This window comes from Schistocerca gregaria, chromosome 2 (genome assembly GCF_023897955.1).
Source record: "Schistocerca gregaria isolate iqSchGreg1 chromosome 2, iqSchGreg1.2, whole genome shotgun sequence".
NCBI lineage: Eukaryota > Metazoa > Arthropoda > Insecta > Orthoptera > Acrididae > Schistocerca > Schistocerca gregaria.
This window is the reverse complement of record NC_064921.1, coordinates 628,269,230-628,283,271: the sequence shown is the minus strand read 5'-3', so window position 1 is coordinate 628,283,271 and position 14,042 is coordinate 628,269,230. Positions and strand designations below refer to the sequence as shown.

Genomic DNA, 14,042 nt, shown 5'->3' with positions numbered 1-14,042 from the left:
CAACTGTAGGAATACTGTGGTTGTCCAATTGTACCATTTGTTTCATTACCAAATCATTAAATTAAAAAATGCATTTTTTGATAAACACATTTTGTTATAGAATCATGAAATTTCACAAAATATTACTCACAAATAATAGAACAACAATGTGACCAACATCAACATCCAGGAGCTAGCAACATTGTACTAAACTCCTGGAATCAAATGTAAATTTCTGGGGATTCTACAAAATAAATGCAAAGATATGAAAAGCCAAACTGAAGAAACATTATTACAGAAGTCATTAACTTGGCTGAACAATGGAAACAATAATCTATTGAAAAAAATATATATTAATGGAAAACTGATGCTCCACTCTTATGTCATGGACCATAGAAAGTAACTTCACTTGAATCCCACCTCCCTCAACCACTTGTTACAATCTGTCTAGCTTTCATGTGCACTTCCACTTTTTGGTACACAGCTTCGTTGTTGTTTCTACCCCAAAAAACACTGATTTCCTCTTGTAAGATCTTTCCATTCAAAATACCCTAACTGCTGTTTCAATTAATTACATGTGAAAAACGTTTTTTTCCCATTGAAGAGCCCATGTTCATGATACACTTTTAACACAGAAATACCTTTAAATGTTTTTATTGAATCCTTAAAGAGATTTACTTTTTTTATATATCGCTATTTGCTTTTATTGTATACCTGTGTTTGCAGCAGCTTTAACTGGAAAGTAATTGGCACACATATAAGCGTCACATGGCCCCCACCTGAAGTTGCTGCTGTCATCTACTTTTTCTAGCTAATGCCTCTTACTTTTCAGTAACTTCCCTTAAATATATTTTACCTACCTTTTGCTCTTCTTGCTTCATGAAAGATGCTGCCATTGACCTATTGTTCTTTGAAAGATCATCTGAACCCCATGCCGCTCATCAATTCATCACCACTGATCTAAATTCTTTTTGTATTTTAATTTTGTTGCAGTAGATGTTTGGAAATTTCATGTAATGTTTATAGTAAACATTTACTGAGCATAAAGCATTTCCTTAAACAGTATTGCTTTTATTCATTTTTATCATCTACATCTTGTAATTTCCATAAATATTACAATATCATACAAAGACAATATTATGAAAAGGACAGTTGCTACTCAACAGGCCAAAAGCTTTGTTTGACAGTCTTTTGTTGTGCCTATATGCACAGCAATTTGCAGCATTCCTGATTGATATACTTTTATACACTGTACATGATAGACAAAAATATTAAAAAAATATTTTTCTCTCTCTGGTCCTCAATGTGATATTCTACATAATTTATATACCTTTTATCATTAAATCACCACCAACTACTAATTATGTACAGCTTCTCCTTCTTCCTGTAAAGTCTTGAAAAAGATTCCCTTTGCTCTAAAGCAATTCAGATGTCACAAGTTGTTTGTGTTTCTATCTGTTTTACCTTGTGACTTTTTCCATCTTTTAACATACTCCTGGGTTTGGTTGAAGAGCAAAGCCAGTTAACGTAATGTTATGCTAAAAGTGCTATTTTACTGATGTACCAAAATCCAATTTCTGTTTCAGCAACATTGAGAATAATATACTTTTTCACTTGCATGTCTTATTTTCCTCAGTTAGCATATGACAAATACATTTCACTTTTTTATTTTGCAAGATATTAACAAGGAAGAAAAAGTGAATATGACAGGACACACAACAGGTTTTGAACTCTGACATTTCATGAAATTCCTAGTTCTTATATGTCATACTAAAAGAATGACACAATGTTATATTCATGCCTCTGCTACCCAAGATGGGTGCAGGTCACACAAACTTAGTCTCACCACTGCAGTGAGAACAACTTCCAGGCACAACAGTGTTTGGGCCCATTAACAAGTGTCCTCCCACAGCAACTGCAGCACCCATGACAGCACTACAAGCAGCATCTGGGTGTCCAGACAGCAAGAGCGGATTTGGATTCAGCAACAGCTATTAAAAACAAAATATTCATTGGTATTTTATTCTATAACTAACAGCCCATAACCTATTAAGACAGCAAATAAACAAAGGCAATGTAAAGTATTACAACACCATCAAACAAGTAAAAAGAAATGATTATTAGAGAAATATGCATGACGGAAAGGAGTGATGAAGTATATTAATATCAGTAACTGACATAAGCAATTAAAATTATGTTCAAATACACTATTCCCTGAATGCCCCTTGAATCTGTCACATAGATCAAATTTGTAATGGCGTGTTGTGAAATGCATATTTTGTGTGTGTGTGTGTGTGTGTGTGTGTGTGTGTGTGTGTGTGTGTGTGTGTGTGGAGGGGGGATTGTCGAATTGTCAAAGGAGACCTAAGCATGAAAACAGCAAACAGATTCCTACGGGTATAGGTTGCAGTAGTTGTTCATAGATGAAGTTGCTTGCTTAGATTAGTGTAGAAAGCTACTTCAAACCATTCTTTGATCTGAAGACCACAACAACAACAATGTTAAAAGTGACATGAAGAGAGGGAAGGAAGGTAGGAAGGAATAATAAGGGTTTAACATTACACTGATGTCGAAGTCATTTGAGACAGAGCACAAGTTCAGATTAGGGGACAGAAATTGAACAAGGACCTAAGCAACACAGTTATAGAGAAGGCCAATTTCAGTTTATCGGCGAATTTCTGGTAACGTTAAGCACACCTGTAAAAGAGATTGTGTACAGAAGGACTCATCCTAGAGCACTGTTGAAGTGTTTGGGATCCCAACTATGAAGGATAAAAGATTAAAGTAAGACATCAAAACAATTCAGAGGCATTCAGCTTGATTTGTTATGTTGGTCAAGCTGATATGTAGAGAGATGGAATTTCTCTGCAAGCTTTGAAAGCTATCTTTGAAGAATGCCAGGGAAGGAAGAAAACATTCATTTTGTGAAATGCTGTTGAACAAGTTTCAATAATCAACATTTGCGACAAACTGTGAAATAATTCTACAGCTTCTGATGTACACCTCAATTAAAAACTGAAAGAAAAAGCTAAAACAGAATAGAGACTTTACCAAGACATACAGGAAATACAGGAAATAATTTTCCCTTGCTCCATTGCAACTGGAATGGGAAAGGGATGACTGGCAATGCTATAAAGTACCCTACACCAGGTATTGTACTGTGGCTTGGGCTTTAATGTTGTAGATGTAGGAGTATAATTTAAAATTCATCTTGATATATCTAAAAGTACAATACGATTCTTATCATTTGACTAATATTTCGCTATAAGAACAGTTTATTCTGGCACCACTGAGTACCCTGTTAGGAACCTTCAGTTTCTTGATTGCCTGTCAACAGTAATTTTCTATCCACAAGTTGTTCATAAACTCTAAGAAATATAGTGTGTTGAAATGATTTTTGGCTCCAGTAATCTATTAATCTAGTGGCTGTAGAACTGCTCCCTACAACAACTATCAAAACAAACAATAGTAAAATAAAGGTAGAAAAAAATTCTCATCAAGTACGGAAGACAGAGGGAGGAAAAAACTGCCAAATGGGGTGTGGAACACTTGCAAAATTAGGAAAATTCTTATTTTATCCGAGCTTATTTTTCAATGTTACCTTCTCTTAATTTTCGCTCGTTTACTGCCCATCTGCCACTTTTAAACTTCAAACTATCTATGACAAAAAATCAGGATCTTCCAAGAGTTTCATTGCAGATATAACAGTCAAATTGTCCAGCAGCCACTCCCTTGTCTAGCAGTTCTCATTAACTTTGAAAGTTAATTCCTAAGTAACATTGTTTCCGTTAATGCTTATCAATCTTTTATCAAATGAATGAAATTACACTTATGAACAAAACTGTATTTGACTTTTGTTTGTACCTCTGTCTGCTGATAGAATTCTGAATAATTTTTCTTTTACTGACAGTAAAATATATTTTTATTCTTGTGCTTAGGATGATATAAGCCTTTCACAGGGATAGGTTGTGATAAAGTCACGCTACAAGAAATGAAGAAGATTGAAGGATGTAGATGTTATATTATGTCAATCTTACAGGAGTGGTGATATTTGGAGTGTCTAGATACACCAGTGTCAAGACGACAAATGTGATAACCTACCACATCATTTGTAAATTATGTAATATGAGCTGGAAATTTGATATTTGATCATAAATGTGAGATTTTTGGACATTTTGAGAAGCAAACCAAAATTTTCCATTATTATTTAATAGTCCTTTCAGTTATCAACTTCATTTGTAAATTATGGAGTAGACTTATCGCTGGCTGATGGATAGCGATACTGTCTGTAGATCATTTACAAAATGACCCTGGATTCTCCCTACTCAGAAAAATAAGTGAAAAGCAAAGAGTGATGGTCCATCATGTTTCAAAAATAAATGAGTTACCTAAGTGTGAAACAGATTAAATTCATTCTGCTGGAAATCTACCTATCAAAAAGCATTCCCCTGGAAATCTACCTATCACAGACAGTGGAAATGTTTGTGTTTCAGTTAAAATAAGTCCATGGTGTAGTTAGCAGTGTTATTTCAAAGGTGATAGTAGTCATCCACACAGCAATCCATTTTAGTCTTTTAAAAATACAAAAAGCATTCTCTATTATCTTTAAGATGACTAATTTGTCAATACCTGTTACTAAAAAATAATTAAGAGCTCATAATGCGAACATTCAAAACATGCATCTTGGCTGAATTCAAAACCATATTTCTGCATGGTTAATGACTGCTACATTAAATTTCATTCAACAGAATGTTCTTTCATTGACCTTTCAGACAAAATTTAAACTGCCCAGCTAGATGAGGAAGAACTAACCACTGAATTTTCCTTTTAAGAAGAGAAAAAAAAGAGTTGACTAATTTTGCATGTGGTGATCTGATCGTGGTGCAAGCAGTGCTTGTAGTAAAAATAAGCGTTCTGTACAACATTCTAATTTCAGCCAAGATGTAAACTCTAAGGACAATATGAGAAAAATTAGTTGATAAAATTCCTCTCCAAAACACAAAAACAAAGGATTGCAGATATAAATAGAAACAAAATTATTCTTACATTTTCAGCACTGCGTTCAGCTTGAGTGCGAGTCTCCAACCCCGTGAAGTCTGGCTCATAAATTTTCCTCTGATCTGGACAACTGCCCAAAAACTGTTGAAGAAGCACTTCACTGAGTCTGTCAACTGCGACAGATAAGTCCAGAATATTTGTCGAAGATAGATATTCAGTGCGGTTGGCAGGATGGTCAAAGTTTTTCCGAAGTACAGCTAATCTTCTACAAAAATAGAAACAATGAGAATCTGTAGAAAGTCACACGCACAGAGAGAGTGGAAGTTCTATGTGTACTTGTTTTATCTTAATTTTTATGCCCCAAAATTTATCTGTCTAGGACAAACTTTGGCAACAAACTAGTGACATAATGTATACCATTCAATAACTGACAAACAAACATATTTCAAACAACGAAAAATCCAGGATGGAATGTAACAATATTATGAAAAGGAAAGCTGCTACTCACTGTATAGCAGATATGCTGAGTCACAAATAGGCACAACAAAAGACTCTCACAATTAAACTTCAGCCAACAAGGCCTTTGTCAAAAATAGAAAAAACACACACACACACACAACTGTCACGCACATGACTGCAGTCTCCAGCAGCTGAAGTTACACTGCGAGCAACAGCAGCAGTGCATGATGGGAGCAGCAACTGGGTGAGGGTAAAGACAAGCCTGGAATGGGGATGGGGAGGGATAATAGAGTAGGAGTGGGGGGACAATGAAGTGCTCCTGCAGAGCACGCAAAGATGAAGTGGAGAGAGGGTAGGACAGCTAGGTGCAGTCAATAGGTTAGATGGAGGGTAGGGGAGAAGTGGGGGAAGGGGGTGGGGGTGGGGGTGGGGGTGGGAAAGGAGAGAAGTAAAAACCTTCACTAGCAGTTGTTCTCATGCATCCAGCCCCTTACCTGTTCCCATTCCAGTGCTACACAGTATAGCACTGGAATGGGAACAAGTAACGGGCTGGATGGATGAGAACAATGGCTAATGAAGGTTGAGGCCAGGAGGGTTACAGGAACATAGGACATATTGCATGGAGAGTTCCCACCTGTGCAATTCAGAAAAGCTGGTGTTGGTGGGAAGGATCCATATAGAACAGGCTGTGAAGCAGTTATTGACATGAAGGTTGTCGTGCTGGGCAGCCTGCTCAGCAACTAGGTGGTCCACTCTTGGCTACAGTTTTTCAGTTGCCATTCATGCGGACAGACAGCGGTTGTCATACCCACATAGAATGCAGCACATGGGTTGCAGCTTATCTTGTAGATCACGTGACTGGTTTCACAGGTAGCCCAGCCTTTTATTAGATAGGTGATGTTTGTGACCGGACTGGAGTAGATGGTGGTGGGAGGATGTATGGGACAGGCCTTGCCTCTAGGTCTATTACTGGGATATGAGCCATGAGGTAAGGGGTTGGGAGCAGGGGTCTTGTAGGAATGGACAAGGATATTGTGTAGGTTCAGTGGATGGTAGACTACCTCTGTGGGAAGGGGAGGGGGGGAGGGGGGGGAAGGATACTGGACAAGACATTTCTCATTTCAGGGCATGACAAAAGGTAGTCAAAACCCTGGCGGAGAATGTAATTCAGCTGCTCCAGACCTAGGTGGTACTGAGTTATGATGGGAATGCTCCTCTGTGGCTGGACGGCGAGAGTTTAGGAGGTGGTGAGAAACTATAAACATAAGGCATGGGAGAAATATTTTTGTACAAGGTTGAGAGGATAATTACGATTTGTGAAGGCTTCAGTGAAACCCTTGATATATTTCGAAAGAGACCATTCATCACTGCATATGCGACAACCGTGGGTGGCTAGGCTGTATGGAAGGGACTTCTTGGTATGGAGTGGACTGCAGCTGTCGAAGTAGAGGTATCGCTGGTAGTTAGTAGGTTTGATATGGACAGAAGTACTGATGTAGCCATCTTTGAGGTGGAGGTCGACATCAAGGAAGATGGCTAGTTGGGCTGAGTAGAACCATGTGAAGCAAATGGGGAAGAAGTTGTTCAGGTTCTGGAGGAATGTGGGTAGAGTGTCCTCACACTCAATCTAAATTGCAAAGACGTCATCAATAAATCTGAAACAGATAAGGGGTTTAGGATTCTGGGTGTTTAGGAAGGATTCCTCTGGATGGCCCATGAATACCTTGGCATAGGATGGCACCATGTGGGTGCCCATAGCTCTGCCCCAGATATGTTTGTACACTCCTGGAAATGGAAAAAAGAACACATTGACACCAGTGTGTCAGACCCACCATACTTGCTCTGGACACTGCGAGAGGGCTGTACAAGCAATGATCACACACACGGCACAGTGGACACACCAGGAACCGCGGTGTTGGCCGTCGAATGGCGCTAGCTACGCAGCATTTGTGCACCGCCGCCGTCAGTGTCAGCCAGTTTGCCGTGGCATACGGAGCTCCATCGCAGTCTTTAACACTGGTAGCATGCCGCGACAGCGTGGACGTGAACCGTATGTGCAGTTGACGGACTTTGAGCGAGGGCGTATAGTGGGCATGCGGGAGGCCGGGTGGACGTACCGCCGAATTGCTCAACACGTGGGGCGCGAGGTCTCCACAGAACATCGATGCCGTAGGATCCTACGCAGTGCCGTAGGGGACCGCACCGCCACTTCCCAGCAAATTAGGGACACTGTTGCTCCTGGGGTATCGGCGAGGACCATTCGCAACCGTCTCCATGAAGCTGGGCTACGGGCCCGCACACCGTTTGGCCGTCTTCCGCTGACGCCCCAACATCGTGCAGCCCGCCTCCAGTGGTGTCGCAACAGGCGTGAATGGAGGGACGAACGGAGATGTGTCGTCTTCAGCGATGAGAGTCGCTTCTGCCTTGGTACCAATGATGGTCGTATGCGTGTTTGGCGCCGTGCAGGTGAGCGCCACAATCAGGACTGCATACGACCGAGGCACACAGGGCCAACACCCGGCATCATGGTGTGGGGAGCGATCTCCTACACTGGCCGTACACCTCTGGCGATCGTCGAGGGGACATTGAATAGTGCGCGGTACATCCAAACCGTCATCGAACCCATCGTTCTACCATTCCTAGACCGACAAGGGAACTTGCTGTTCCAACAGGACAATGCACGTCCGCATGTATCCCGTGCCACCCAACGTGCTCTAGAAGGTGTAAGTCAACTACCCTGGCCAGCAAGATCTCCGGATCTGTCCCCCATTGAGCATGTTTGGGACTGAATGAAGCATCGTCTCACGCGGTCTGCACGTCCAGCACGAACGCTGGTCCAACTGAGGCGCCAGGTGGAAATGGCATGGCAAGCCGTTTCACAGGACTACATCCAGCATCTCTGCTATCGTCTCCATGGGAGAATAGCAGCCTGCATTGATGCGAAAGGTGGATATACACTGTACTAGTGCCGACATTGTGCATGCTCTGTTGCCTGTGTCTATGTGCCTGTGGTTCTGTCAGTGTGATCATGTGATGTATCTGACCCCAGGAATGTGTCAATAAAGTTTCCCCTTCCTGGGACAATGAATTCACGGTGTTCTTATTTCAATTTCCAGGAGTGTAGGTAATACTTTCAAAGGAGAAGTAATTATGTGTAAGGATATAGTTGGTCACAGCAGCTAGGAAGAAGGCTGTTGGTTTGGAATCAGTTGGACATGGGGAAAGGTAGTGTTCAATACCGCAAATGCCATGGGCATTATGGATGTTAGTGTAATGGGAGGTCGAATCAATAGTGATGAGCAGGGCACTGTGCGGTAAAGCAACAGGAACTGTGGAGTCAGTGGAGAAAATGGTTGATATCTTTTATATAGAAGAATAGGTTCTGGGTAATAGGTTGAAGGTATTGGTCTACGAGAGCAGAGATTCTCCCAGTGAGGGTACTGTAACACGCCACAATGGGGTGTCCTGGGTCATTGGGTTTATGGACTTTAGGAAGCATGTAGAGGGTAGGAGTGTGGGGAATGGTAGGAGTGAGCAGAGAGATGGACTCTGGGAGAGGTTCTGGGATGGGTCTAAGGATTTCAGGAGTGACTGGAGATCCTCCTGGATTTCTGGAATGGGGTAACTGTGGCAAGGTTTGAAGGTGGATGTATCTCACAACCGGTGTTCTTCTGCCAAGTAATCCTTGCAGTTCAAAACAACAGTGGTGGCTCCTTTGTCCACAGGTCGAATTATAAGGCCAGGATCAGATTTTAAATGGTGATCTGCAGTTCTGTCTGTGGATGTAAGGTTGCCTGCCCTCGGCCTAAACTTCCAAACTGCATCTAGCTGCCCTATCCTCTCTTCACCTCATCCCTGCACACTACCCAGCAGCACTTCACTGTCCCCAACCCCTACTCTACTATCCCTCCCCCTCCCCACCACAGTCTCCTCCTCCCACCTGCCACTCCCACCATCCACACTGCTGCTCGCAGTGTAGCTACAGCTGCCAGAGACTGTAGTTATGTGTGTGTGTGTGTGTGTGTGTGTGAGAGAGAGAGAGAGAGAGAGAGAGAGAGAGAGAGAGATTAAGGGGGGGGGGGGAGAGAGAGAGAGAGAGAGAGAGAGAGAGAGAGAGAGAGAGAGAGAGAGAGAGAGAGAGAGAGATCTATTTTTGATAAAGGCCTTTTTGGCCAAAAGTTTAATTGTGCGAGTCTTTTGTTGTGCCTATCTGTGACTCTGCATCTCCACTATATGGTGAGTAGCAACTTACCTTTTCATAAAAGGGACGTATGTGTTTTATATACATATTATATGTAGTGGTAGAAAAGTTCCAGTTCTCATTGCAAACATGCCTTTGTTTTACATTTTGGACAAGAGGACTGCAAGTTAATGATGAACATTACAGCGATGCATATTTGCAAATCATACCCATAATAACCAGTAGAAAAAACTAAAGAATATGTAAAGGAAGTCACACAAGTCCTGAAGCAGCTATTATCATACATCAATGGAAACTTAATTTAGTAATAATTCTTATTACTCCAAACGTTCTCAACTGGGGAGAGATCCAGCAACTTTGCTGGCCAACGTAGGGTTTGGCAAAGCAGTAGACACTCTCACCATGTATTTGTGGGCATTATCTTGCTGAAATGTAAGCCCAGGATGGCTTGCCATGAAGGGCAACAAAACGGGCACAGAATATCGCTGACAAACTGCTGTGCTGAAAGGGTGTTGCAGATGATAACTAAAGGGGTCCTGCTATGAAAAGAAACAGCTGCCCAGAGTCCTAGTTGTCAGGCAGTATGGCAAGTGACAATCTGGGTCACCTCTTCTTCAGCATAGAATCTCATTGACTGGAACAGAATTGTCTTCAGTTACGAGCCCCGCTTTGAACTGAGCCCCGATGACCAGTGAAGACATGCCTGGAGATGCCCCAGACTGTGGTGGGATAGCAACCTGACTGTTGTCCACCATACAGTCCAACAAACAGGAGTGATGGTTTTGGTTGCCATTGTACTTCACAGCAGGACCCCTTTGGTTGTCACCCGCAGCACCCTTGCAGCAAAGTGGTACATCAATGATATTCTATACCCTACTTCGTTGCCTTGCACAGCAAGCCCACCTGGGCTTACACTTCAGCACAATAGTGTTGCCCGCCTGCACATGGCGAGAGTTTCTACTGTTTGCCTGCTAGCTTGCAGTAAGGTCGCAAGATCTCTCCCCAATTGAGGATGTTTGGAGCATTATGGGCAGAACCCTCTAACCATCTCAGGATTTTGATGATTTAATGTGCCAATTGGACAGAATTTGGCACCAACAACTCAATCAATGCCAAGCTGAATAACTGCTTGCATGTGGGAGAGAGGTGGACTTGTTAAACTTGTGAAGTTCTTTCTCCTGAATAAATCATCCAATTTTTCTGAAATTGAAGTCATCTGTTTGTCAGTGTATGTACATCACATCTACCAATTTACATCCCATTCAGCTAATTTGTTTGTGATGTGTTAAGTTTTTTATCTCAGAGTGTATTAAAAAAGGACAGAGTAACATATTGGATAAATGCAGGAAGCAAGTTTAAAGTACTTTCAAACAATATAACTATCAGTTTTAAGGGGCATTTACTCTCATATCTGTGTGTGCTTTCCACAGCAAGCGACATGGAAAGTAACTACTTGCTGATGACATATGGTGACACTCAGACAGAAAAACCAAAATATCTCTGACATAATGGGCTTTGGAAAGGAGTGGGTTGCACATCTGGAGATAAAAGGCTGCTGACTGCCAATGAAAGGTGTTCAGGTACAATCCCTCAGCCCACATTTAAGAGTGTGTAGGTTCATTACGAATAACAGTTCAGATAAAAAGAGAATAGAAGCTTTTGATGTGTGATGCTACAGCAGAATGCTGAAGATTAGATGGGTAGATCGCATAACTAATATGAGGTACTGAACAGAATTAAGCAAAAAATAAATTTGATGCACAAGTCGACCAAAAGAAGGAGTTGGTTGATAGGACACATTCAGAGACATCATCAAGGGATCACTATCTTAGTATTGGATGGAAGTGTGGGGAATCAAAATTAAGGAGGGACACCAACAGATGAAAACAGAAAGCACATTCAAGAGGATGTCAGTTGCAGTAGTTATTCAGACATGATGAGGCTTGCACAGGATAGAGTAGCATGGAGAGCTGCATCAGTCTCTGGAATACAGACTACACCAACATGTTCACTACAGTCAAAAAATTCTCAGTTGTAGCTGAGAAGATGGCCAATTACAGGCATCTGGCAGATGAGGTACAAGTCATGTGGGTACAGAATCTCCGCAGATCATCCTAGTGGTAGGATAAAATGCCGGTATTGTCCCAAAGTAAATTGTGAAGAACCTACAGGACGTGTACCTGCACCCCTCACTCTGTTGGTAACTGCATAATGTAGTTGTGCTGGCAACCTGCAGAATAATCTGTCACATTCATGAACAGCACCATTAATTTAATAGTAAGAGTATTTCGAGCTGTTATCATTAATCAATACAATTTAAAAATTAGTGAGGTAATAAATAACCATACAACTTACGTGTATGCTCTAAGAAGAGAATCCCTCACTGTTGGTCTCTCTTCTAACATTCGTTTGAGGCCCTCCTGAAGTTCTGTTGCTTTTTGACACAAGGCTGCTTTCCATCTTGCCAATTCCTCTACCATAAGACTTTCAAAAAGATTACCCCAGTTAAAACACATTCTTAAAGTAACACAGAGATAGTACTCCTTAATGAATATAGACTTAGAACCTACAAGTACTCCATGCATTCCAAAACAGCTTGCACTTCATATTACATTGCACAATCCCAAACACAGCAAGAATAATCTCCACAGTAGAGATTTTTGGACAGAGAAAATTAAAAATGTCTTAAATTTAGTAACTTGTCACTTTGATTACAGATTTTTAAACAATGAACTTTCATTCATAAGTTATTGAATTAGACAATGTACTTGAGTAGCTTGCAGTCACACTCCCCAGCATTCCACCCCACCTTGGCATTTGGGATAGACTGTGGCAGTGCCTCTGTGAAACATTAAAAGTTTTGGTTAGCCTTCCTTATGTATCACGTTGAACTGCCACAAAACAACTCCTGTATGCCAATTTAGCAGCTTGATAGATACAAGGCATGTTCAGAAAGTAAGTGTATTCTGACCATAACAGGCTGTGTGTGAGCATGTGTGTGTGTTTTTTTAAGGGTTGGTAGTGCTGAGTGGCAGAGGGTCCCCTGACTTGAGCAAACATCACAGGAATACGGTAGTCTGTAAGCTCACATTGTAATGTCTGGTTGTTGAAAGATTTCGGCAAGAAATTCCGCCATGTGTTGTGCCCCACTTCTTACTCAGGGAAGGAATAACACCTATTTCAATTTTTTCTCAAATCAGTGTGGTTTATGTTAAAGGTGTGTGTTTAAGTGTTGTGGGGAGTTTAGTGAAGGCAAATAAATGTTCATAACGAACAGAGGAGTGGAAGATCTTCCTTTCTGACTGACGATTTGGTGCAAAGAAATGGAGGAAACTGTTCGTGAAGGCCGCTGAATGATAGTGGATGGTATTTCTGAGATGTTTCCGTAAGTCTCCAGAAATTTCTTATATGAGACACTCACAGTAATGCTGAGATACCTAAAATGGTGTCCACGATGAGTCCCGAAACAGCTGTCAGGGCAATACAAGAAAAATCAGGTCAGTAATGCCTGTGAGTTTCTTGTGCAAATTTAATTGGATGGTGAAGATCTACGGAGCTCTATTGTGACTGGAGATGAAAAGTAGGTGCCTCATTACAAGCCTGAGACAAAAAAACAGTTGTCACAGTGGCTTCACACCAATTCCCCATTTGTCAAAAAATTCAAAACCACAGTTTCGGGGAAAAAATTATTGGTTCACTGTTTTGGGACCGAAAATGGATTATTTTGGTTGAATTTCTGCCTCAGAGGGAGACCATTGATGTGCAACAATAAAAAAATTCAAAAGGAACATTCAAAACAATAGGAGGGGAATACTGACGAGAGGAGTGTGCTTGCTCCACAACAATGCCCGTCCTCACACAGTGGTAGCCAATAAGGCACTCGGACTCAGATCATTTTTCACCTCCCTGAAGGCACAGAGTGGAATTAAATTTTTAATGGGTGAGCAGGTGCAATGGCTCACAAGATACACAGAACAAGATAGAGATTATGGGGGAAAATAGTCCACAAGTGTATCAACAATATCCTCACAATTTTTTTCAAACACACTTTTTCTAAAAATATATAAAAATATAGTACTTTTACTGTTTGAAAATGCCTTTGTACTTAGTTTCATGTTCGGTAGACCATATTCACAATAAATGTAAAATGTGTTGGACACAAAATTGCAGAGACAATTTGTATATACTTGTACACACATACACATACATAAATAATACAGATACAAACATCAATATATGGCAACATGCTGACCATTTACAAGTTTGGACATTTACAAGTTTATGAGGGAGAGATTATTTTTATTCAACATTTCCTCAAAGGTACAGAAGTAGTAGTTAAGAAGAACACCTTTAATCTACATTTTAAAACATTTCTGCTGTCTCAAAGTTCTTAAATAATTGTTCC

The 14,042-nt window shown here is 41.0% G+C and overlaps 1 protein-coding gene across 2 annotated transcripts in view; it reads right to left on the bottom strand.

Moving 5' to 3' along the window:
- Positions 1-1,029: 1,029 nt before the first annotated feature.
- LOC126334640 (golgin-45) overlaps positions 1,030-14,042 on the bottom strand; it is a 53,034-nt gene continuing 40,021 nt past the window's right edge. For both annotated transcript variants that reach the window (XM_049997081.1, XM_049997080.1), the window contains exons 4-6: positions 11,993-12,121; positions 5,026-5,242; positions 1,030-1,970 (exon numbers count right to left, since the gene is read on the bottom strand). In XM_049997081.1, the coding sequence (XP_049853038.1) occupies positions 1,806-1,970; positions 5,026-5,242; positions 11,993-12,121 (511 nt within the window). In that variant the 3' untranslated portion in view covers positions 1,030-1,805. The remainder of the gene's footprint in view (positions 1,971-5,025; positions 5,243-11,992; positions 12,122-14,042) is intronic.